The following is a 25,989-nucleotide window of genomic DNA, read 5'->3' as shown; positions in this document are numbered from 1 at the left end:
CGGCTGAAATGCCAAATGATAAATGACACGTGTGTGTTAATTTCCAGTTCGAATTACTGAGCAGAAGTTAAGTCTAAACATAAAATTAATGTCATGCAAACGTAACAAATCTAATTAGCTCCCTGGAGAAGAGTCCTTCTTGAGACGCTAACAGTCGTTCACATAGTCAGCATGTTCCCCGTGGATTATAGAACACGAAGTTCATTACTGTTGCGTATGGATCCGTTGATAGGCAAAGATAACACACACAAAACGGGTTATGTTATGTCACCATCGCCAATCTTTAAAGATTTGTTATCCTAAATTTATTTTGTATTTTTAGCGTTATGTATTTATGATTGTCTATCTCCTTCCGTTCCTGGTACCCTCTTTTCAGTGTACCTCGGCCCCATATCTGCTCGTTACTATAATGGACCTTAGGAGCAGCCCACAAACTAACAAACGAAGACGACAATTGCGTCAAAAGCTACAATGCCTGTGTCTGCCGCTGTATATGCCACAAGTACGATATTTATTTCCGTGACTCCACGTTTATTATTTTTGGTCTCGTGGTCTCTGGAAGCTGGACATCGGCCCTTGAGACAGTTTATAAATCGTTTGGTCAGCCGGTCATACCATCCTGTTCAAAACCTGGGAGGGAATGGGTGAGCCCAGCAAATATTATTTTATACACGGAGTGCTACAGTCGTGCACTGGGTGCATGTCACTCTGATGTCTTAACAAACTTGAGATCCGTGACTTCGAATCCAATTGCCTTGAAACGGGACAGAACGTGGATCTCATTATCTGTGGCGATTCGACTGGATGGATGGATTTCTTTTCATTCTGAGTATGTGAAAAGTGTTTTTATTGTCGGAAAAGATTTCACGTCAAAATGTGATGTTACCTATTACGTCAGGAGACGGACCAAGGTTATACAATCGTATATTTATCGACAAAAATGCAAAATCATTCTGCGATGACATCAGATAGCATGAAAATGTATTCTGTTCAGGTCAGACGTATCAGTTGGATAATGAATTACCCAACTAGACCTAATCTACAGGAATGTAGTAGTTCTGCCTTGTTATCTAGGCAGTTCTGTGACTAGACTCTTTAGAAATATCCAATGGTGTACTCCATATTGTTCCACATCTTGCAAACATGTGGAGTTTATTTTGCTATTATGTAATTAATATTTAGTTTTAACTGAAATGTACAAAGAAACGCATTATAAACAGGGAAAAGAGAGAAGAATGCCGTCTTCTGGGATGTAGCGCCGTGTAGAGCTTGTGTGAACCGACGTTTCGGAGGAATGTCGGTTCACACACAATCTACACGGCGCCACTTCCCAGAAGGCGGCATTATTCATAGTCACCGATGTGAAAACTTTAAATCTTACAGGAAAAATACAGTCGACTAAATACAAATGTGAAATAATAGAAATCGTGCTCCATCGTGGACTGTTCAGTTTCCATCGGCATTATTTCCAACTTTGCATTCTTCAGTGGCCTTTATCTTCACTTGCTACATGCACATCCCGATAGGTTATCTGACAGCCTGCCGCAAATCCTTCAGCCGGTCAGGCGGTAGGAACACACCCTCTTCGCGTCAACTTTACCGTACTCGTTCGGAAACATGACGTAGTCAACAGGCCAATGACCAATACAGATTACAATTTTCCTTCAATATCGGCCCAGCAAATTGTTGGACAGCTTATACGTTATACGCTCGTTTACCTTAAGCCCGCCTCCTGATACTGTATTATACATCCAGTCAGTTGTGTACTTTTTCTGTCGAAATGCGTCATGAGTTGCACACGGAAAACAGTGTTCATGGATGTGAAAAATAAGCTTCAGACGTATTCTTCTGATGGCGTTTCATGTTTACTGCACTTTCGAAAATGAACTTTAACTCGTCAACGTGAATGCCCTTCCTAAGTACCAGCTATGCGTCCATAACAGCATGGAATATATTAGACGTACTCTGTGATCTGGGTGGGTTTTCTTTGTGATTTGTTGGCCTGTGGGATTGTCCACTGTGTTATGGGTCCGAATGCTTGAAGGGCGCGTGTTCCTCTTGCTAGACCGGCCGAACGATTTTCAGCGTATTCTGTAGAACGGATCGCCAACCGAAATGCAAAACTGAATAGCACGTAAAGTATTACTCTATGTATTTCGTCAAATAAACACCGCATCAAATAAAAGTTACGCATTTTAGTGAGATTAGTAGATGCTACATTATGAACTAATTTTTGATGAAACGCGACTTTTGACAGTGAATAAGTATAAATATGAGCTGGAGACAACTTACAGAGATAAAAAGGAAATACGTGAGAAACTGAAGACTAGTAAGACGCATAATTAGTACATGCACGATGAGATACAGCAGAATGCAGATAGCATGGGTCATGTCAGTCGATATGAGATAACATGGAAATATAAAACTTACAGGACAAGGAAGATGAAGGGGGGCGTTGAGGCCGGTACAGGCCCTATTACCTTATTCGTGAAGATAAAAAAGGGTCGAGCTTATATAAAACAACGGCATAACAAGAAGGCAAGAAATGAGACTGCGCAATACTGATTATCATTACGTTTGACAGAAGCAGATCAGATACAAGAGAAATCAGGAATAACTGATTGTTATTCTGTTGAATAGTGTTTACTTTTTTGCTGTAGAAGTTACCAACCATCAAATGAGGGGGGGGGGGATGAATGAATGATGACCAGACATGGATTTGGAAGAAGCAGTCAGCATACATGTGAGGCGAGAACAACCCGTCACAATAGCACATACATAATATGGCCGACAATCAGACTGGTACCTGTAGGGCATATACCTAAGTGAAACGCTGAAATATTGTTACGATATTGTTACGTGGTTAACGTCCAAGTGACGAAACACCATCTGAATTTGTAATGCATTATTAAACTTTGATTTCAGTGTAGAAGTTGCATTTACATAAATACACCACTGAAGTTTGTTCCGACTGGTCCAAACCCATGTGCGGTTAAGAGTAAGTAGGAGCGTGATCGGCCAAGAATTCCGTGTGTCAAGGTTTGTCCTATGTCAGAGCTGGTTTCGTTGTCCCCTGAAGACATGTGATGTAAGTCAACAGTGAAGTGGCATTAATTTGTAACTGCGTTGCTAAAAGAATTCGAAATTGGCCTCACTACTGAGTTCATCATGTCTGTCTCCAGTAGCAGGGAGTCGAAATAGAGACGCACTAAAGGCTGGACGGAAGATGAACTGGGATTCCATTCCCGTCAGGGGAAAGAGATTTTTTCTCTTCTCCACAGAGTCCAAACCCGCTCGGGGGTCACTCAGCGGGTGATCAGCTCGTCGCAAGGCCTCTACCTGTACACAAACACAGAAAAACGCACACAAACATCCATGCCCTGAGTGGGATTCGAACCCACGATCCCGGCTTCCGAGCGAGCGAAGACAGTGCACCCCTTAGACCTCTCGGCTACCGTGACTGGCAGTTAGTTATTCACTAATGCCTAATTTCCTCGATACCACAGTTTCATATAGCTCAAGCGGTCTGCTAAGGAGCGTTATCAAGTAGTAACAGGAGTCTTAGGAAAAGTTGGGCAAAAGAATTTCCTGAAATGATTTAAAGGTAAAGGCAAAGTTGTCCCCGTGCTTAACTAATTACGCACTATGTTATGAAAAAATATGGGAGAGTGGAGGTATACCTCTACCATTCTACGTATATATTCCGCTTTATCCCGGGGAAAGATCCCCAGGTACTCATTGGATAGGAGGTTGAGTGGGCCCCAAAGCCGTTGTGGATATTGTAGAGAAAAGAAAAATCTCGCCTCTGCCAGGATTCGAACCCCGACCGTCCAGCCCGTAGTACGTATACCGACTTGACTTACAAGAAACAAAGCGGCCTCCGTAGTCTAGAGGTAACGCTCCCACCTCATGACTCAAGGTACGCGGGTTCAAACCCGGCGGAGGTCGTGGAATTTTTAAGGGCGGAAAAATTCAGGGAACAAGTCCTCCGGGAGGGACTTTAAGCCGTGGGTCCCGTGTCGTAGATTTACGGCACGTAAAAGATCCTCATGTCTCTAGGAGACCTCTGAGAAAAATTAGGCAAGGTTTCCCGCCCAAGTAGTTTACAATGCCTCCGGTAAATGGGGAAGCATCGCGTACCAGTGCCAGAAGAGGGCCGGCCTCGCTGGCAGAATGGGGCTGATAGCGAGCACCAGTAGTGGTAGGGTATGGCGACAGTAGAAATTTAAGGGGGACGTACGATAGACTACTAGTCGCGGTGCATGGGGAAACCCACCCCCTCCCCAAAAAAAATAATAATAATACAGGAAACAATTTCAAATGAATTTCAGGCAACGCTTGATACGCACAACGAAAAACAACACACCTAATATGAGATAGAAACGGCCGCAATTCAAAAAAGTAAAAAACTATGAAGGAACAGCAAAGGCATATCTTAGGAATACTATATGATTAGCTTACAGTGAATTGGAATCATTAAAAATTGTTGCATGAAGATGGCCTTGTAAGGCCGAAACATGAAGTAACATAACAAGTATATTATTTTAATAGTTATAATAACAATTGATACATTTAACGATTATTGTACGAATTAAATGTGAATGAATATTATTAATTCGTTGCATTATAGACGGAAAATCAAAACGACTATAGAAGGTAATTTCATTGTGGTAAGCGTTACTCCTAAAATCGGGTATGCTCCAGAAACAAACTCAATTTTAGAAGCGTCACGGAGAGCTGTCAGACGCCGACCAATAGACTTCCTGATAACACCACCTGTTTTACGATCTTGTCAACACATTGTGTTCGCTGGGTGAAACCATTTTTCGTCCAGGAATAGCCTGTAACAGGCCTGTCCAACCAGTCACTTTACACCGCTTTTCTCAACATGTGATCCTTCGCCTTACCCTGTCGTTTCTTACTATTACAGCGGTATCGCCGGCCGGCCCCACCATTGAAACTAATTTCTTTGAGAAATCTTTGCCTCCAAGAGAAGTAATTTCTTCTTTCAAGGTCGCTAACAGAGATCTAAATGTCAAAGCTCCTCTTTTTAGTTGCGTACAAATTGTTGACTGAAAATTATAATTCTTACTGCAACGACTTTGGGAGGAATGTGCTACCTCCATAATCAGGGATGAAAAAGTGTAGAAGGGTGACAGTGATCAATAAATTTAAGTTACATCCAGTGTAAACCATGCCATAGTTCAGTCGCTTAGTCGCCGACTTCCCACAGGGGGAGCTCGGTTTCGAGCCTAGGTCAGGTCATGTGAGAGAAAAGGTGGCACTGGGGCACGATTTCTCAGAGTATTTCGGTTTCCCATGCCAATTCTCATTTCATCAATTGCTCCACATTCATCATCTATCATCCGGGGCTGGTACAACATGCCAATTAGTGGCCGACGTACCAAGTGGACTCAGTCTCACCCCACCCCAAGAAACTAAGCATTTTTAACGTTTAAAACATTACATTATCTTGTAGGTTTCTGCCGAGCTTGACCTTCTACAAAAGGCCTTTCAATAAAGGAAACTGCGTAGACTGACGAATGATATAAAATGACTATGTAGAGCAATTTCCTGTTACAATGTTGGAAACCCTCTTACATAAGGCCAAGCTAAGCGGAAACATGTAAGGCAATCCAATCCTCTGAACAAATAAAATTGGTTACACTGGATGTAACTTAAACTTATTGCTTGAGATCTGTATCCGTAAACTGGGGCAGCGCGTTCTTCCCGAATGTTGGTAAACTTCTACCAGACTACACGGCGTTCCATTACAGAACGCGTTAATCCTCAAACTGTTAGTTGTGTGCCTGATTACACATAAAGGTACAAAGGTGAAGCTATCCATGTAACAGGCCGTGGAGGACCATAGGGCTGTGAGACGTCGAAGCACCCACATTTTCTAGACAATCGGCTCAGAGATGGCGGTGAGTTGTCAGTCTTACGCGCCGGCGGGCCTTTACCCCCGGAAGATTCCTGGTACTCATTTCTGTTAGAGGCTGAGTCGACCCCAGGGCCATAGTGCGACTGGGAGCATGTTACCTTGTTAGCTTCTTTCTGCCCATGATGTACAAGTACAAACAACAAGGACAGCCAAGAAGGCACTGACATTGAGCACTCACTACGGGAATCTGTTCCTACCACCACGTGACCTTCGCTTAGTTCGCTTATTTCGCGCATTTTACGTTACATTCACTGGTACGAAAAGCGTTTTTGTTACAACTTAGGAGAACGGTTTTACGGGAAGCATTCGAATTCTCTGCTAACTGTATAACATATCTACAGTTACTTCTGTGGGAGTTATTTAAAATACGTTTACAGTTGTAAACATTTATTTTTATAATGACGTTTTTCTTCAAGCTTTTATTTTTTGGCAGCGAAGAACGCCTTTTCTTTTTCTGATTATAAATGTGCCAACTTCATTTTACCGCACCATCTATAGTGCCAGTGTGACCTTTATACTAGAACCAAATTGGTTCTAGATTTTAACAAAAAGTTTTTTAAACCATACTTGTAAATACACTAATTATAATAATTTTAAAATGTTTTAATAAATTTATGCACATCGCAGTAATTGTTAAAGGATAATATTTTATATTTATAACATTGTAATGGTGGTATCTGTATCTACTGATAATGTCCTTCTGAAGATAGTCGCTCCGACCGAAACATGCAAAGGATGAAAGCTATAAAAAAACGCAACAAATCTCAATCACACTGGATGGCGTTAATAATCTATTATAGTTTACTAATGTGACGGACCGTGATGAACCAAGTCATACAACGTGGAAGTTTCTTCAGCGCTGCGGTGGGGTAGATCTGTGACTCACAGCCAGTGTGTTTCGTCCCTTACACGTAACAACATGTGATTGTAGCGACGAGGAAATCTCGACGACTCCCAGCGTCGGGGAAGAACAGATATTTTGTTTCGTTTCCTTCTGTTCTTGCTTCATGGAAGATCAGCTGAGGTTACACAAGGCCTGCCTCTAATTAGGAAACTATGTTGGCAACGGATACACAACAAACTAGATTTTACTTTCCTCAATACACGCTACAGATGAACGTAACACAAGAGGAGCTAACCCGTATTTCCGAAACCTTCAACCTCCTAAGTATCAGGCCAGGATAACGTAATCGGTATAGCAGCTACGTGCTGGATGATCGAGAGGTCGGAGTTCGAGTCCCAGTAAGATAAAGATCTCCAAGTCATCCAGACTGGCTCTGGGACCCACCCAGCCTCCTATCAAATGGGTACCGGGGGTAAAGCGGCCGGGGCGTGAAGCTGACCACTCAGCTCCATGTAGTGCCAAGGTCAAGAAAATGTGAAACTATACATACACTCCCCACGCCTTCACGGTGAAGTACTTAATTAGCTAAGCACAGAGACAACTTCACGTTTTTTTACTGCTACACTTGTGGTGCCGGGATAGCTCAGTCGGTATAGCGACGGCCTATGGGCTGGACAGCCGGGCATCGATTCCCTGCAGGGGAAATTAATTTTGTTCTACTCCACAGTGACCAGACAGGCTCTGGGGCGCACACAGCCTCCTATTCAATGAATATCAGTCACTTTATACAGGGGGTCAAGCGGTCAGAGGGTGAAGATGACCATTCACTTCCATTTAGTGCCGAGGTCAAGTATGAAGGAGCTATATCTCCACTGCACCATACGTCCTCACGGCGTACTGCTCAATTAAATGAGCATATGGACAGTTTTACTCTTACACTTTTACACTATTGCATTATTCTGTTCTTAAGGTGTATTAGCTTGCGTCAGGCAGTAGAAACTCACTACATGCTATTAACAGCACGTACTGTTTCATCACACGCGAAAGCTGCAACTATTCCGCCCCTCATTGCCTAGTGACTACGGTTTCATGGAAGTTTAGAAGAGCGTGGAGCAGACGCGAAAGACGAGGCGCACTGAGTTCTCGAAGTTGCGAGTTGAGGGGAGAAGTTTGGAATGTTCGGCGGTGACGCACCTTCACGTCCGGAGACGTGGCTAGGTCCCTCCCACTCCTCCTTTCCGCACTCAGGCCGCGTGACAATATTTTAAAATTAATTTATTACTTTGGTGTTTACAGCTACAGACAAACGAGTAGCGCGTCATTTTATTTTAGTTCTGGTTTTGGCGTACTAACTTAAATTGTACACGCTTTAACCAATTCATCTACACGTTTATTCTTGTGTAACAATTCCATAGAAATGGCGCACTCCAGATAAGAGTATGGAATCTCATTTTACCCACGGGCCACTTATCCTGCAATTGCTACATGCTTATAGGTAATCCAGCCCATCGTAACGTCTTTCATTTCACTACCAACATTAGCAAACGATTCAAAGTTAACGACGTTTCAGGTTGTGAACTAAATCACTAACTCGGTGGAACTGAGCCCTTCTTAAGAAGATAATAGTCACTCACATACATAAGAAATTATCCGCTTTTATGGAACCCGAATGTTTATTACCTTTCTCAAAGCCCTCCACCGATCCCTACCACATGACTCCATATTCCCTTGTTTAGATAGCCCTTCCAAAAAGAAAATAATAATAATAATAATAATAATAATAATAATAATCCCTTGTCCATCTGTGGCTGCTTCTTCAGTATTCTCGCAGTTACCCTTCATATGTGAAGGCCGTCCCCTCAATCCTGTTATGCTCTGGTGACACATAACCTGGGTTAGTCATTAGACCTATCAGTTTATCATATCCCTTTTTGGGTTCAGTTACATTTACTGAGCACATTGTTTTCAAGCACTTTTAATTTGTGTTTAACTCTTTGGAACCCAGAAGTTATTATAGTTCCCACCCGCTTTTACTAACTAAAAGTGCATTCTGTCACAGAGCGTGTTTGTGTGTTTCGTATGGTTCTTACAGTAAACAGCGGTTGTTTCTAAACGTTTGTGACGACGGTATATTAATACAAATATTGTGTTTCTGGACAATATCCATCATCCTGTTTTTATTTCAAACACAACATTTCGGAGACTGGATAGGGAGTAGCTCTATCGATTGGGCTCAACTGAGTACATTTTACCTGAAGACGGAGATACTGTAGAATCCAGTCTCCGAAACGTCGTTCTAAACAAACACAGGACAATGGATAATGTCCAGAAATATAATATTTGTAAAGGCACATAGTAGCGTAGTTGGTTGAGGCACTGTGCTATAAGCCGGAAGGTCGCGGGTTCGAATCCAGATGAGGTGGATTTTTTTCAATTGGCCTAATCCTTTCAGCCGCACTATGGCCCTGGGGTCGACTCAGCCTCTAACAGAAATGATTACCAGGAATCTTTCTGGGGGGTAAAGGGCGGCCGGCGCGTAAGGCTGATAACCTTACTGCCATTTGTGAGCCGATTGTCTAGATAATGTGGGACCCTCAACGTCTCACAGCCCTATAGGCCTCCATGGCTTGTTACAGGGATAGCTTTACCTTTACCTGCCTCCCCAAACAGCATTAACCGGTTGATCTTTGTAACGGAGATGTAAAGTGTTTCCTATGAGGTGAAGGAAGGGTGGAATCCCTCCACCGTAGCCCTGCGAGTCGTAGGCGACGAAAAGTGAACCTAATTCCTGGGAGATATAAATACGGGGACCTGGCCATCCAGGTTGGAGGAGTCTCGAATCTGAGACAGTAAAATGTGGTCATGAGTCCCACGGGACTGCGCTGGCGAAGACCAGCAGCAATTCTAAACGACAGACCCATCCTCTCGTAACACCATCAGATAGGATGTTACATGAGGACTATAACCGCAAATGTTCAGTTGGAAAATGAAATTACTGGTCGGGTGTCTCAAGAGGCTTGTCGTCAAGACGAATGATTGGCAGTAAACCGCCTGTCGTAAAGCACCTCTGACTCCACTCTGTGTTTGTCTTCAGGTGGTGAGGATACTCGCTTTAGCCCCTATCCGGAGCTGCTGTAAGTAGCTGTACGTAGGGCCCAACAGAATAGAAACGCTGCCTGCACGAAGACAGAAATGTTGTGGTTTTTGTATAAAGTTCAGGTAAGTAGCCTTAAAAATGAAGAGTAAGAGATCACGTGAACAGACTATAAAGTTGTAGAGGTCCATCTCTTTCCGGAGCAGAAGACGGGTGCAGTGCAAACACACTGAGCGCAGAACTTAGAACTGGAAGATAAGACGTACGAACTACACTACGTGCACAAACGATGGAGATGCCATATCTGTCCATCCGTCCACACGTTTTATTTCGAATTTGATAAAATTTAGTATTTCATTTCGATCCCATTTCCGTCAATTACATTTATTATTTTACCATCAAGTCAGATTACCCCAAATTTTCTTCTTAGTACATGCCCTTATATATATAGCTGGGATCTATAATTTTTATTTGAAACATATTTCGACATGACGCATGCTTAACGAAATACGAGGAAAATATTTGGCGTTAATCTACATTGTAGTATCTCTACTGTTGGTCACCTTCGTCAGCGATTAATTTGTATCTAAAACATATGAACTGTCACTTAATCTTACTTGCCTACCATTATAATTTTTCTTTGTATGTCTACGTTCTTTCCGGTACGTCATACAACAATCTGATGTTTCCTGCAGGAAATTCCAGTGGAAGGCAATATTTTAATGATATTGACATTAACTTCGAAGTACGACACTTCATTTCCTTCGGAAAGTACAAACTAAAGATTTTTATCATGAAAATGTGGATCTATACATCACTCCCCCATACGCCTTCATGGCGTAGTGGTTAATTCGTTGAGCACAGGCACAACTTTACCTTTGCCTTAACTAATTTTGGAAATTATTGGGTTCATAGTGATAATAACAAGCACCATAATTATATTTTTGCCGGTCACGGTAGCCGAGCGGTCTAAGGCATGCACTGTCTTCGCTCGCTCGGAAGCCGGGATCGTGAGTTGGAATCCCACTCAGGGCATGGATGTTTGTGTGCGTTTTTCTGTGTTTGTCTATAGGTAGATGCCTTGCGACGAGCTGATCACCCGCCCAAGGAGTCCTGCCGTATGTGTAAGATCTAGTAAACCGAAGTGAAACGGAGAGTTTCATGGAGGTAGGCCTAGGCCCAAATTGGGGCTGTAGCGCCACAGAAAAAAAAAATTATATTTTTATGTAGAAAATGTGAACGTAAATTCCAGATTCGCTAAGGTGGCAAGGAAAATTAATGTGAATGCAGTTGTGTCTTTGGTAAGTTTCTGTGAAGACATGAACAACATGTAACTGGTTCATGATGGAGTCCACTGATGGACGTTTGTGAGCAAGGAGATGAACTTCAGGATTCCAAGAAGTCTGTAAAGTAATTATCAACAGCTCAATGAAACCCGCAAATGGGGAGATGGTTCTTAAGCTTCTACTGCGTCCCAAATTACGTAACATCGGAGCCTGTTTCGTTCAGTGCCAGACACGAAAAAAACACGGTATAGCGGCCAGTTTCATCAAGATTCATTTGTCGGCAGGAGCAATGAGTCCAGCTAGCTAACAGACGGAGGGGCAAATATTTGTGATCTCCCCACACTACTGTCATTCTGTTTGTTTCTCGGTGAAGTAAAACATAAAACAGTGTAAACATTTTGATGTGTGCTAACGACAAATGTGGCAGGGATAAACCAAAGACCTCATTTTAATAACACATTCACCGAGTGTGACAGTGGGGGTAATAACAGGGGTAAGGTAGATTGTACTATTTTCCTTTGCTGGTATTTAATTCTACTTGTATAAGGTAAAGCTATCCCTATAACATGCCGTGAAGGCCCAGAGGATTGTGAGACGTCGAGGCTTCCATATTTTCTCTAGACAATCGGCTCATAGATGGCGGTGATGTTGTCAGCCTTGCGCTCCGGCCGCCCTTTACCCTCTCCACCTTTACCCAGGAAGATTCCAGGTACTCATTTCTGTTAGAGGCTGAGCCGACCGCAGGGCGGTTGGAAGGATTAGGTCAATTGAAAAAGTCACCTCATCGGGACTGGAACCCGCGACCTTCCGGCTAGTAACGTACTGCCTGAACCAACTACGCTAACGCGTACCTATGAATATTATACTTTGTTGCATCTTTAAAATAATATGTATATATTTAATTCTGTTATTATTTCCTATCAATATGTATTATTTTAAAGATATATGTGTCTCTAGTAGTCTGCGTGTGCCGATCACAGTGGCCGCGCGGTCTAAGGCATGAACTGTCCTCGCTCGCTCGAATTCTGGGATATCGGATTCGAATCCTACTCATGGCATCGATGTCTGTGTGCGTTTATTCTATTTGTGTTGTTTCGTGCAAGTAGCGGTCTTGCGATGGGCTGATCCCCCATGCAAGGAGTCCTACCGACGGTGTAAAAAGTTAGGAAACTGAAAAAGGTGCCAAAAACAGAAAGAACTGCAGAGCCATAAATAAAATTAATAAATAGTCGTTTGTAACGGAAGTTTTCGAGCAATCTCCCATTTGCAGGCAGAGGAGAAGCGTACAGTAACTGGTATTTTAATTGGATATACGAGTGGAATTGACTGCTAGTGGTCGGCACTGTACAATGGAAACATTTAAGTAGATGTCAAAACCTCGGTATACTAATTCACTCGAGTATGAATGATAGGACATGCCGCTGTCGGCAACTATAAGTGTCGATAGCCCCAACCTACTTATCTGGTTTCCTGGCACCAAGATTTGCGAGAAATACTTCATATCCGGTCCATCGTGTGTTCACACTGCGTGGAAGGTAATTACTGAGACATAAACCACAGGAAGTCACGAATTCTGATGATTGATTACGACTTTCATAAGAAGTTAATACCAACGGACGTTTCGTTAGAAGATCCTGGAAATCTGTCACGAGCAGGAAAGTCGCACTGAAAGAAATCCGCCGCTTGAATGCTTAAAGTTGTTTAATGCGTCATAGCTCAGCTGCTAATGCTGTTTGTAGGGACACTGATGTATTCTGAACAATCACTCAGTCTCTTAAACATCTTAATTATTAACTATTAAAATATTCTTTTTCCTAGTATTAATATATGTTATATAGACAATTTTGTCTCTTCTTATTCCATCATGGCTGCCAATGTGGCAGCAATTAAATCGTTATTGAGGAAATGGTACATGTTCCATAGTTTCAGTTTTTGTCTGTGTGCACGTGTTTGTTTTGTTTGTACTTTGGCTTGCGATTATATTAACATTGGCCTATTGCCTTCTTTTTTCTTTTTTTTGTTAAGTTTTTTGCTGTATCTTTCTACGTACTCGAGCTGACTTTGTACGAGTAACTGTTCTCTGGTAGCTGTTAAGTTTACATGTAAATACACAAGAATTGATCTATTACTATTATTATTATTATTATTATTATTATTATTATTAATTAAATATTTATGTTTCTTTTTCACTTCTAAATAACACTTAGTTTTATGATAATGAAATTATTATTATTATTGTTATTATTGTCATTTATTTGCTTGTTTGTTTACTTTTCTTCATTACTGCGTTTTCCTAAGAAATTTCCTGTAATTTATTTTTGACTTATAATGTGTCTGTCTAATGTTTGTATAATGTTACACGTAATTACTTTCATCTACACTGTGCTAAGTCTGTAATTGGCCTTGTGGCTGTTGACTTGGCACATAAATAATAAAGAATTGAATTGAATTGAATTGAATTATTATTATCATTACTATTACAAATCTGCTGTTGCAAAGCTCATCACATAACAGGGACCATAAAGCATAGAAACCTTATTTACCCCGCTGATATTTCGATATATATAAACACTATTAAAAAAAGAATATAAAAGTTTTATATCAACGTTAAATCTGAATTTTATGACACATGTTTTTTTTTTTGTAAGGTGGACTTTCTCTTCTGCAGGAAATTCGTGACTTTCCATTTGAGTTACTTGTCACACGGAAGTTACATTGGACCGATAGGAACAAAACACCAGTTAACATCACAGTTTTGGGCATGTGTTTCAATATAAGTTTCATTGAAAACCATTTCCTCATCTAAGGGAAGAAATGTGCATACAGACGGACATTCACATACAACCTCGCTATTATGCCTTCATATTTGCATTCTGAGCAAAGATCACATAACATCCCCCTCCTGAGCTTGTGGGATATTAATATTTGCAGTTTAGAGCACAGGACTCCATGACCTTTGCGTGGTTGCATGCATCTCATGATCTTGTCCACTGGCGGGCTTTGCTATTGGCGCTGTGGACTCTCCGGGTTCAGACAGCAGAGCATTAGTTAACTGACAAATTTACACTGTTCGGTTTCGGAGGACTTTTCCTATAAAGGAAGGAAGTTAGAAATGTTTACTTTGGTAACACAGAGCAGGTCACGGTAGCTGAGCGGTCTAATTCATGTATTGTGTTCGCTCGCTCGGAGGCCGGGATCTTGGTTTCGAATCCCACATAAGGCATGGATGTTTGTTATATGTAAGCGTTTATTCTGTGTGTGGGTGTGGGCCTGTGTTTAGGCAGAGGCCTTGCGACGAGCTGATCACTCGTCCAACAAGTCCTACCGTTTGTAAAATGACCAAAAAGAAAACAACCTCGACACCGTAACGTATAAGAGGAACGGATTAAGTAAATGACACAGATCCTGTTTCAACGACCTACCTCAACGATCCCTAATTGAATATCATAAATACTAATAGATTCAGTAGCTTTGATGAAATGACAGGAGGTTGGAGAAAACTGCATAATGAGGAGCTTCATAACTTGTACTCTTCTCCAAGCATAAATAGAATGATCAAGTCAAGGAGGATGAGATGGCCAGGACATGTAGCACGAATGGGGGAGAAGAGGAATGCATATAGGATACTGATGGTAAAGCCAGAAGGAAAGAGACCACTGGGAAGACCAAGGCGTAGGTGGGTGGCCAATATTAAAATGAATCTTAGGGTTGGAACACAGCGACATCGGTCGTACGACGACCGTACGATTCATGCCGCATCTAGTAGTAGAATATGAAGTGTAGTCTTAGCTTTCACACGTGACGACATGCGACATCTACCGTACGAGTGTCGGAGAGCAAAGAAATGTATTTGGTCGCACTAGTGTGAAAAGGAAATCGTACGGCAAAACAATCGTACGACATTTTCCCGTACGACCGATGGAACACAGAGCCACTTGTGAAGCCACTCAAGAACTTCCATAAAATGCTGGGAAGTTCTTGAGTAGCTTCACAAGTGGCAGCTTCTCAAGAAGGGCTCAGCTCCATGAATAATTAAGTAATAGGAAAACATATTTTACGTTGATGACACCAACATAATTTAATTAATTCTGTTGTATGGATAAAATTAGAAAAGGAAAATCACAAAAGAACAATTGTTGATGTGTCTCTATAAGTCGCTCGGTAAACTAGTCGGCTGTTATTGTGTCAGCATGTCAAATTGCGTGCCAGGCCTGTCTCCTGTCTAACAAGTATCTGCAGCTCTTTCCCGGGGGTACAGTTGCCGAAGCGTGATGCTGAACCACTCACCTCCATCTACTTATGTTCCAAAGATAAACTGCTTCATATTCATACATGATTTGCGCGATATCATTTCAGAATGTCTAATTACAGGCGAAACGTAATTTAACATTTAATACAAATTTACTAGGAAGGAAGACGGATTGAGAGTGTGTGAGAACACGACGCTGAGAACAATATTTGGCCTAAGTGACATGGAGTGGAATGCTGGAGAAAACTGCATAATTTCTACTCTTCACCAAATGTTGCTAGACTGACATGCAGCACGCATGGAAGATACGAGAAATTCGTACACAATTGTAGCCAGAAAACCTGAAGAGACGAGACAAATGGCTAGTATTGAAGTATAATACTGCATGGATCCACTGCTACGCAACGACTCGGTAAACACATTCCCGCGTAAGCAAATGCGCGCAAAAATAGGACGTCTACTGCTAGGCAACGGATTAGTAAACGCGCCTCCTTAACAACAGAGGTTGTGTTTCCTGGGTGGTCCATGCAAGGTGGTTATAAGAAGAGTTCGGGCAATGTGACTTGACAGAACATGAGTCTGGAATAGAGTCGAGTACTTGAAGCCAGGGTACCGGGAGATGAACTTGGAACTGAATTGAGTTGGCACATGCAGAATAATGGCAAGGGAATCAGACTGTGACAAAAAGACTTCACGTGTAATTTGAAGTTGCAGTGAGACTGTTATAAATCCGTTGCCAGGATATGACTAGTGAAGACTGAGTACCACAGTGCGTGTGCAAAGGTAAACTGTAAAGTGCGTAGATCAGCAACAGCGCTGTATTAACTGTAGTCTGGAAATATGTGAATGTATAAGGTGCAATAAATCCAACTTAAAACCCGTCTCATAAGTCACCCCTACATGTGACATTATTAAAATGCATCTTGAAGAAAAGGCGTGAGGACGGGAACTGAATGCACTTGGCTCAGGACACAGCCTAGCGGTGAACACTTGTGAACACATTAATAAACGTGTTGGTTCCATACAAGGCGGGAAATTTCTTGACAGACTGAGTGACTACTAGTTCCTAAGGGACACGCGGAAGCGTAGTTGGTTGAGGCACTATGCTACAAACCGGAAGGTCGCGGGTTCAAGTCCCGATGAGGTCATTGGATTTTTTCAATTGACCTAATCCTTCCAGCCGCACTATGGCCCTGGGGTCGACTCAGCCTCTAACAGAAATGAGTACCAGGAATATTCTTGGGGGTAAAGGGCAGCCGGCGCGTAGGGCTGACAACCTTGCTCCCATCTATGAGCCGATTGTCTAGAAAATGTGGGAACCTCAACATCTCACAACCCTATGGGCCTTACTGGGATGCCTTTACTTTTTACTTTACTTACTTACTAGTTCCTCAAGTGGGGCTCTGTTCCATGCAGTTAGAGCTATACCGATCTGCATTTAAAATCATCTATGTCTGACGCGTTAGCAATTCACCGGGAGCTCACATTTGGTTTCAACATTCCACGGTTTTCAGTGACCTTCAGTAAAATCAGTTTTATCAGCGAAACAAACTTCATTACTGAATTCAATTATGCAGATGAGAAAAATTTATTTTAGGAACTGTCTGAAAAAAATATGAACGTAACTATGGGCAACATACCTGAAATTTCATGTTCGTGTCGTAAGTTAAGATATTATCCATTCGTCTGATAAAGACTACACGGCAATCCGTTACTGATAACACCTGACAAGCTCTGTATAGACTATACACTCCACGGCCAGACAGAGAAGTTGCCGCCCAGGCACGGCGAAACATTGATGTGCACCCCGGAATTAATGTTTAAACACGCGTCCCCCACTGGCCACTATCCTGAGCCATGTGAATACAGTCCACATACTCACACACCTTTCTTTGTGATCTATTTAAATATTATCCTTCCTCTTCAATTTCATTATCTTAAAAATATTACGTGAAGACTACAAATTTCAAGCACGAAGCTCGTCATTATGCATTTCCTATACTCTCTCAGGTTAAAAATATTCTTACCAGGCTCATGTTCTCTAATACCCCCAGTCTGTGTCCCTGCCTCAGAGTGAGAGACCTGGTTTTACACCCATACAAAACAGCAGGTAAAACTAAAATTCTGCATATTTTAATCATTTGGTAGCCAAGCAGAAGAGGAGACAAACGATTTGATCTAAATGTATGAAGCATTCTTTATGTTTAATCTAACCTCACTTTCTTCGTCAACCTAAATTTGATTTCTTACTGTTCTTACAAACATATTTACTATGGAATTCTTTGCTGTCTTCATATTAAAATACACGACTTTGTCGGTGTGTGCAATTGACCATAGGATAGTACGTTTTTAGTGCCGGTAATATTTTAAATCAGGCCTGACATTACCGTTTGAAATTTTATAGACTGCATCCTGTTGTGTATATAATATTTAATTGCTTATATTACGACCGTCGACACAACAACTAATATGGGAATATCTTCAATAAAGACAATAGGTGTTAGTATATGCCTTACGTTTATATTACACACGTAAGATATATACCAACACGTATTGTCTTTATTGAAGATACTGCCATATTACCTGTTGTGTCGACGGTGGTAAAAAAGTAAAGTATAAAGTTATCCCTGTAACAGGCCGTGAAGGCCCATAGGGTTGTGAGACGTTGTGGGTCCAACATTATCTAGACAATCTGCTTAAAGATGGCGGTAAGGTTGTCAGCCTTACGCGCCGGCCGCGCTTTACTCCCCAGTGTCGATGGTGGTAATATAAGCAAGTAGTTAGTTAGTTATTTGGAGAGGGTGGGTTTCCCCATGCACTTAGACCTGTAATGGTCCATTGTGCTTCCCTCTATGATTTCTACCAGTTTCTATATCCTACCGGTATTGGTACTTACCATCAGTCCCGCCCAGACAGCGAGACCGGCTCTACTGGCTGAGAGGTATCTATAATGCTTCCCCCATCTACCAGAGGTATTAGAGACTGCTGTTGGGCGGGAAACGTCCGTAATTTTGCTCAGTGACCTCCTTAGGATATATGAGGTTCTTTTACCTGCCGTAAAGCTACGACACGGGACCCACGGCTTAAAGTCCCTCCCGGAGGACTTGTTCCCTGAATTTTTCCGCCCTTAAAAATTCGACGACCTCCGCCGGGTATTTGAACCCGCGTACTACGAGTCATGAGGTGGGAACGTTACCTCTAGACTACGGAGGCCACTGATATATAAGCAAGTAAATACCATTTGAAATGTTCTGGATAATGTCTGCATATTTCTGAAAACTGCTGTTCGCTACTCTCAGTCATGCCCCGCACATAAATGCACATCCGGGTTCGGAGAGGGATTTGCACGACTCCCAGAGACTTGAGACAGTAAAATGTGGTACTGAGTCCCGCGCGATTCGGATCGAAGGACTGTGCTGGCGAGGACCAGCAGTATTTCAGCCGATTGACCGACTGAGAGAGGGATAAGAACGTTCGTGCTATGTAAATCAAATAGCTTTTATATCACCCGACACTTCTAATTCATAAACATCTGAAGGTTTGCTTTTAATATTTACTGTCATGCAGATCCTCACTTCGTCTGCTTCCGTGGTTAAGAATGCTTAGAATTATACCTTTGATTCCTAATACATATTTATGACGTGGTACTTAATTCAGCTCAGGGACAACTTCACCTTAAGTTACTTTACCTTACGCACAAGAAGCAAATAGTAGGCAGTTTCCATTCACACATAGTCTTTGCAAATGAGAAGCAATTTCAATGACGTGACTTTGCTCACAGCAATAGTAAGGATCAAAGTGTTAAGTATGGACAGCGGAGACCTGTACCATTAAAGCCAGACGTCAGTTTGTATTATCCTGCGTTGGCTAAACCCAACGGGCGTCATCTGAAACAGTTCTTTGAAATTAGTTCCGACATCCATCACTTCAAGTGGCACTATCCTGACATTTCTTCCTCATATGCACTTCCTTCCTCACGTTTGGCACTTGTTTGCTTTCCTTGTCCCCCCACCCCCCTCTCTGCGAGTATTTAATTTCTGTTCTCTTACCACAGCGAGATATTAAGTTATGTTATACGAAACGCCGGACAGTAGCTGCGTGGTCTAAGGCATGAACTGTCTTCGGCTACTTGAAGAGAGGGATCGCGGGTTCGAATCCCACTCGAGTCATTGATGCCTGTCTGCATTTATTCTGTGTCTGTGCTGTCTTGTGTGCAGGTAGCGGCCTTGCAACGGGCTGATCCCCGTCCAAGAAGTCCTACGACTGTGTAAGAAGATTAAGATACTAAAAAAGCAGCCAAGGTCCAACAAAAGGGCTGTAGAGCCATAGACAGATAGTCATGGAAAACACGAGTAAAATGATGATGATGATGATGATGATAACGATAATATGTTATCTCCGGGACAGCTCAGTCGATATAAAGACTAGGCTACGAGGTAGACGACCGAGGAGTTGTGGCTCGATTCCCGGCAGAGGAAAGAGATTTCTCTGTTCTCCACAGCGTCCAGACAGCTCTGAGGCCCACCCAGCCTCCTGTGCAATGGTGTCGTGGGCTCCTGTTCTGGGGGTAAAACAGCTGCACCGACAAGCTAATAGTCACCTCAGTCTACTGCCATAGTTAAGAATACGAGGAGCTTTACTACCACGTCTTCACGCCGTCTATATCTGTCCATGGCGAGGTGCTTTGGGCGACAGCACACCACGGAAGCTGGCAAGCGCAACGCAACTGCAATTTCCGAGTAATGTTATCAGCCTGAGTTGAACACAAGGAAATGAATTGCGCAACACAAACTGAGGAAACGGCAACGCGACTAGTTTAAGACTAAGGGCACAACAAGGAAGCTGACAACCGCAACGCAACCGCAATTTCCGAGAACTGTTATCAGCCTGAGTTGAACGCATGTTACTGAATGGAGCCGTGCAAATTGAGGAAACGGCAACGCAACTCGCGGAAAGACTGAGAAACTCAACTCCCAGGCAACTGAGCAAGCCAGTCTTCTCACAGTTGTCGCTTAGTTTCCTAGTATCACCTGTTCTCTAACGCGCTTCAGTGATTCATTTGTTTCTTTAGATGGCACGATAGGTTGACGAAGCTGCTAATTTTGTTTTTGTGCAGTTAACTGAGCAGGACCCTGGTATATATGACAAACGCCACCCAGACTTTGCTAGGCAGGACAAAATTGATTTGGCTTGGGAAAGAATTTCTCATGCTGGATCCTTGTCAAGTTCTTTCGAAAATATATAAGCACCTGAGTTTAAATTGTTATGAAGAACAGATGCACCCAATGCTTTCTTCTCCTGATATTGGATTTAAGCCTCCTTTTGCATTAATATATCATCTATTTCACATATATTTCCTGCTTAAATGAAACTTATTATATGGTCACCCTTATTCCACATTACATGGTTCGGCTCTATACGTCCATCATCAGATGCCTTCTAACTTGGTAAAATAGTTGCACTCTATGTAAAAATTTCATATCGCGTATGAACGCAATATTTCCTGATTAAAATAAATTGACCTTAATTAAAATAAATTAATTAACATCCCAATATTTTCCTTATGGTCGTCGTCCTCTCTTCTCACGCCGTCTGAACCAATCTCAGCTACCACAATATTATGACAGGATCAGTAATACTGTTTCATCTTCCACTGCAGAAGGCAAGTACACGAAATTAAAGTACACAACCGTGCATTACGCCGGACGAACATACCCACGTAAGATGATGTGAGCAACTATTCAAACATCTGATTCCTGAGCGTGCGCTATTCTGGAAACCAGTTGCCTGCTTTTGAAATCGGCAACACTTCTCGGAAATTGCGGTTGCGTTGCAGTTGCCATTTTATATGGTGCGCCCTCGTCATACATTCAGGGGGTTTGTTGTTGTTGTTGTCTTCTTCATCATCATCATAATCATTATCAATGAGAGACATAACAAAACACACTATATGTGTACAGGAAATGGTTACGAAGCATTGCTGTATACTGTAATATAGTTCTTTCTGAAATAACACATACAGATAAACTGTCTACATGTACTCGCGATACCGGTATCCGCACCAAAAACGAGTGCTGGGTACTACCTGTCATGAAAACATTCGTCACAATGAGATGTTCTGCTGCCTCAGAATTTCATCTCCCACTTTTCCAACGATAAGTAGCGAACCATCATCTTACATTCGGGCGAATACGGTGCTCACTTATCTTATCAGATCTATGTGGCAAGGCATGCGAGAAGAGCTAACCAGACATTGTCTGACGCAACCGGATACAAACTTACGTAGAGGTTAATAGAAATATTGCGTGTGTCACTGAAACTTAACTGATGGAGGTCACACGTCTGTACTTACTTCGTCTCGCAGATCCGTTGTGTGCCTCATGGCGTCACTCGACACTACACCTGTTATATGCCGTGTTATACTGTCGCAGGTCTGTATTGGGGTCACCTTGCTTGTAGCCAGGGATGAACTGCGCAAGTGTGAGCCACACCTCCGGTCTGGTGTGACGTCATGTCATAGACCACACGTCGGAAATGCCCCAATATATATATATATATATACAGATCGATCGCTTCGGAGCCTTCGTGAGTTACGTTCACTATAAGGTACGTGCTGAGGGCGAACAAAAATGATAATTGAAATATACTGAGCTGATATTCATATTTTTTGTGCTGATGTCCGACTATAATTCATGCCAAAGATTATCTGAGTCCACTGCGAGGTTCACTGAAATTTGAAATGTTTACTAATTTAAGTGACTGGATGGCACACATCAGCTTCTTATCATTGCTGATGATATTAATTTATTTGGCAGAAACATACATGCTATAAAGGAAAACACAGAAACTCTACCTCAGACTTTGATCTAGAAAGAAACGCAGAGGAAACTAAGTTCGTATCTCATCAGAACGGAGGACAAATTCATAATATAAAGATAGCTAACAGAGTCTTTGAAAATGAAGTCAAGTTCAAACATTTGGAAGTAACAGTAACAAAACAAAATTTAATTCACAGAACGTTCATGTCAGGCTATTCTCTGAATTTAGTCTAGACGTATATGGAAATATAATATAAAAATAGTAATGAAATAGATTGTGAGGGTTGGGACTGAATTCAACTGGTAAAAGACAGAGACCAATAGCGGGCTCTGTGTTAACAGAATCATGAAATATCAGGGGAAGACACCACTAGGAAGACCTAGGTGTAGATCGGAGATCAGTAATAAACTAAATACGTTGGATAGTGTTTGATGAAGAAGTAGAACACCAGGGTGTGAACAGAAATCTGCTGTATAGGGATCTTGTAAATACAGGAGGGGAATTCCTTGATGAAGGGGACTGTTGGCTTCTAAAGACTCAACTTCAGAAGTTACTAAGTTAAGTCAGCTGGCTGAACCAGTTACTGAAGATTGTCACGATGTGGAATATCCGAACCCAGATCTAGCAGCCAACTATGTACAAGACAGTAAGATAATATACATTTAAAAATCCATTGCTTTTACATATTGTCGCGTTTATCCTGACAACGCGACAGTAAATAACGGGTTCCGGATTTGATATCTCGATTTATTCGATAACTTCACGTGTCGTAAATACAATTCGTTATTGCACTTTCGAGATTGCTATATCTATGACGCACAAACAATTATAACACTCTCAAGGTTAACACATCAACTACTGAACTGTCTAGAACGATGTCTTCCAGACGAATCCTTTCGAAAAGTCTTCACTGCTTCTTATATAGGCTCTGCACGGACCACATAGAAAACACGGCCTCTACTGTTAAGGAATCTTGTTTACTGCTTGTTGCCTAACAGTGGAAAGCCCTTTTCCTATTGTTGGACAAGAATTTTTCATCGCGGGAACGTGTTTACCCAGCTCTTCCCTAACATCGGATATACGTGTACATGTTACAATATGTATTCTTTCTATAATGTTGGTGTATATTTATTGCAGACACAAATCAATTTCACTTGTTTTGTCATATTCACCTTGTGCTGAACTCTTGTGGGAGAAACTGAAGTTCAAACGCGGAACAACATAAGGGCCTACTTGATAACGCCAATAAAGAAGAGATCAGTCACATCGTCCTTCATCAAACAATGGAGTCAGTGAAGATTACGGTCTTCTCGGATTCTGGCGCCATGTCAGAAAACCTTGTCTACATATTCGACGTCATAAGGACCTCAAATCACACATTTCAGATTCTAGTCATCGGGAACCGGTCAGTTTTAGATAGCGCCGGTTTTCTAATCTGAAGTGAGGTAACAACATTAAAATGTACTATTTTCTTGCTCAGCGTATGGTATAGGTTCGCGGCAAAAATAAGAGTTGAAAATTGCTAATTTAGAGATAAGTAGTCTGTGTGTCTGATATTGAGGGATACTAATTTTAAATTATTCCTCGTTAAAACTACAGCATATTGAAAAATATCTCAAATTAAGTTATAACATCGATGTAGACCTACCAACTTTCTTTACGATAAGCCGTTTTGAAAAAAAAAGTACAACTTGAGCCTCACGTAAACACAGGCAATAATGAACCTAATTAAATTCATTGAGCAAAGTCCTCCTTGAGAACCTGATAGTCTCTCAGCTGCTCAAGAAATCCACGCTTTTCATAGAACCAGAAGGAAGGTTCGTTATTATTCTCCCTAAAGACCCTATCCTGAGCCTGCTTAATCTATTCCACATCCTCATATTTTATTTTATTCTTCGATCTATGTCAAAGTGTCCCAATTGGTTCATCCTTTCAATTTTTCTGACTAAAATTCTCTCTGAATTTCTCATCTCCCACATGCATGCTACATGTCTTCAGTTTCATGTTCCTTGATTTCATCACCGTGATAATATTTGACGAAGAGCAGGCCTATTGACGATGAAATTTTCTCCATTCTTCTATTATGTCGTCTTTCTTAGGTCCAAAGAGTCTACTCAGAATCATGTCCTCAAAATACCTTCAGTCTGTGTCTTTGCCTTACGGTGAGAGACCAAGTTTTACAAACCTAAAGGTAAAGTTGTCCCTGTGCTTAACTAATTAAGTACTATACCGTTAAGAGGTATGGGGGAGTAGATGTATAGACCCAAGTTTTCTTGACCTCAGCACTAGCTGGAGGTGATTGGTCAGCTTTAAGCCCCGGCCGCTTTACCCCCGAGGAGTTTTACACACGTACAGAACAAAAATCTAATTCTCTTAAAACGTTTGATGTAGACCCCGCCTCATTTAGTGTGCTGGATTTCATTGGCAGTTTCATATATCAACATGCGGACGGAAAATGACAGGCCGAAATCCCGATTACGCGTTCATTTTCTGTAGCTCATGTAAAGACGACGACCTCGTACCGTTGTGTCGCGCGCATTGATCGGGTCAGGGAGGCAGCCTTGTGCAGTGCGGAGACAAATCCCTCCACACCACTCTACACTGCCAGAGTGTAGAAAAAATGAAAACTTCAATTCGTGCCCCGTTCAATAGGAGGCAGACGCTGTGACGTAAGTTGTGACGTCATGAAAATCAATAGCGGGAGATGAAATGGCCCACGTGCGAGTCACCAGGCCAGTTGCGTTTTCAGTTTTCTGTTGTATTGGGATCTTATGTTGTGATGCATGACATCAGCATTTCCCTCAGGGGAGGACCCACAAGTGAGACTCATATTTAATAAGAAATTTATGAAAAGAACGAGGAGAATGTAAATTCTTTATACGCTGTATCTATGGAGACAGAGAAAACTGCATAAACAGTAGTTTCAAGACCTGTACTCGTCAGAACTGACGGCTGTTATGAACGTCGTATGTAGCATGTGAATGAGTAATAATAACTGCTCACAAAATATGGTCCGTAAAATTTCATGGCAGACATCTTGTCTCAGATAGAAGGATAATATTAAAATGGATCTTAAGGTATGAAAATGCAGACTGGATTCATCCGGCTCAGAGTCTGGGCCACAAGAGTGGACAGTTTTGAACACAATAATGAAGTTCCGAGATTCATGACAGTAGATGTCTCTACTGTAGTCTTCTGGAGTTGCTGAGTAGTTACAAACGGTTCAAAGGACTGTACTACCTCCATCTATGTGACAGAAGTTTGTTCTGAAGATGGCAGTATGAAAGGTAATCAACTTTCCAACAAAGACTTTGTGACACGGACTTCTAATATTTTTTAACCCCCTTATTTCTTATTTGCACACGATTGTTGCGTTCCCACATCTCTGTAACCCTCATCTCGTCTTATGGACTATTTCGCTAAATGAACGCAGCTTTCCCTTGAAAATGCAATTAGCTTTTGCTCTGCCACACTGACGAAGACTTATCGAACGCAAACTGAACAAACGCATCTCAATAGTTACAACTGTTTCTTCCAAAAAGGTAACAACTAAGTCTCCTCGTGACGAAACACTTCACCATTGAGGAGTATGGAGGACGTGACGATAAATGTCCACCTTATCATTAGATGAAAGTGAGGAGTCAGCATAATTCTTTGTCTGCCTAACCCCCAAGGACGGACCTCATTGTAGATCTGATTGCATCAACCGCTGGAGGGATCAAACAGTGGTAATACAAGGCGATAAATGAATAA

At 41.9% G+C, this 25,989-nt stretch overlaps 1 protein-coding gene across 4 annotated transcripts in view; it reads right to left on the bottom strand.

Annotated features, from left to right (window-relative positions):
* Nucleotides 1–25,989, bottom strand: part of LOC111875692 (hexokinase type 2) — a 121,431-nt gene that overhangs the window by 48,815 nt on the left and 46,627 nt on the right. The window contains exon 1 of one of the 4 annotated variants that reach the window (XM_023872136.2): nucleotides 21,770–21,862. The exons of the other annotated variants lie outside the window; for them this stretch is intronic. Coding sequence (XP_023727904.1) covers nucleotides 21,770–21,799 — 30 coding nt within the window. The 5' untranslated portion in view covers nucleotides 21,800–21,862. Of the gene's footprint in view, nucleotides 1–21,769; nucleotides 21,863–25,989 lie in introns of those variants that run through there. 4 annotated transcript variants of the gene reach the window in all.

The sequence above is a fragment of the Cryptotermes secundus genome, unplaced genomic scaffold (assembly GCF_002891405.2).
Source record: "Cryptotermes secundus unplaced genomic scaffold, Csec_1.0 scaffold478, whole genome shotgun sequence".
Classification (NCBI taxonomy): Eukaryota; Metazoa; Arthropoda; class Insecta; order Blattodea; family Kalotermitidae; genus Cryptotermes; species Cryptotermes secundus.
Note: the sequence above shows the minus strand (reverse complement) of the source record. Positions and strands in the feature narration are given on the sequence as shown.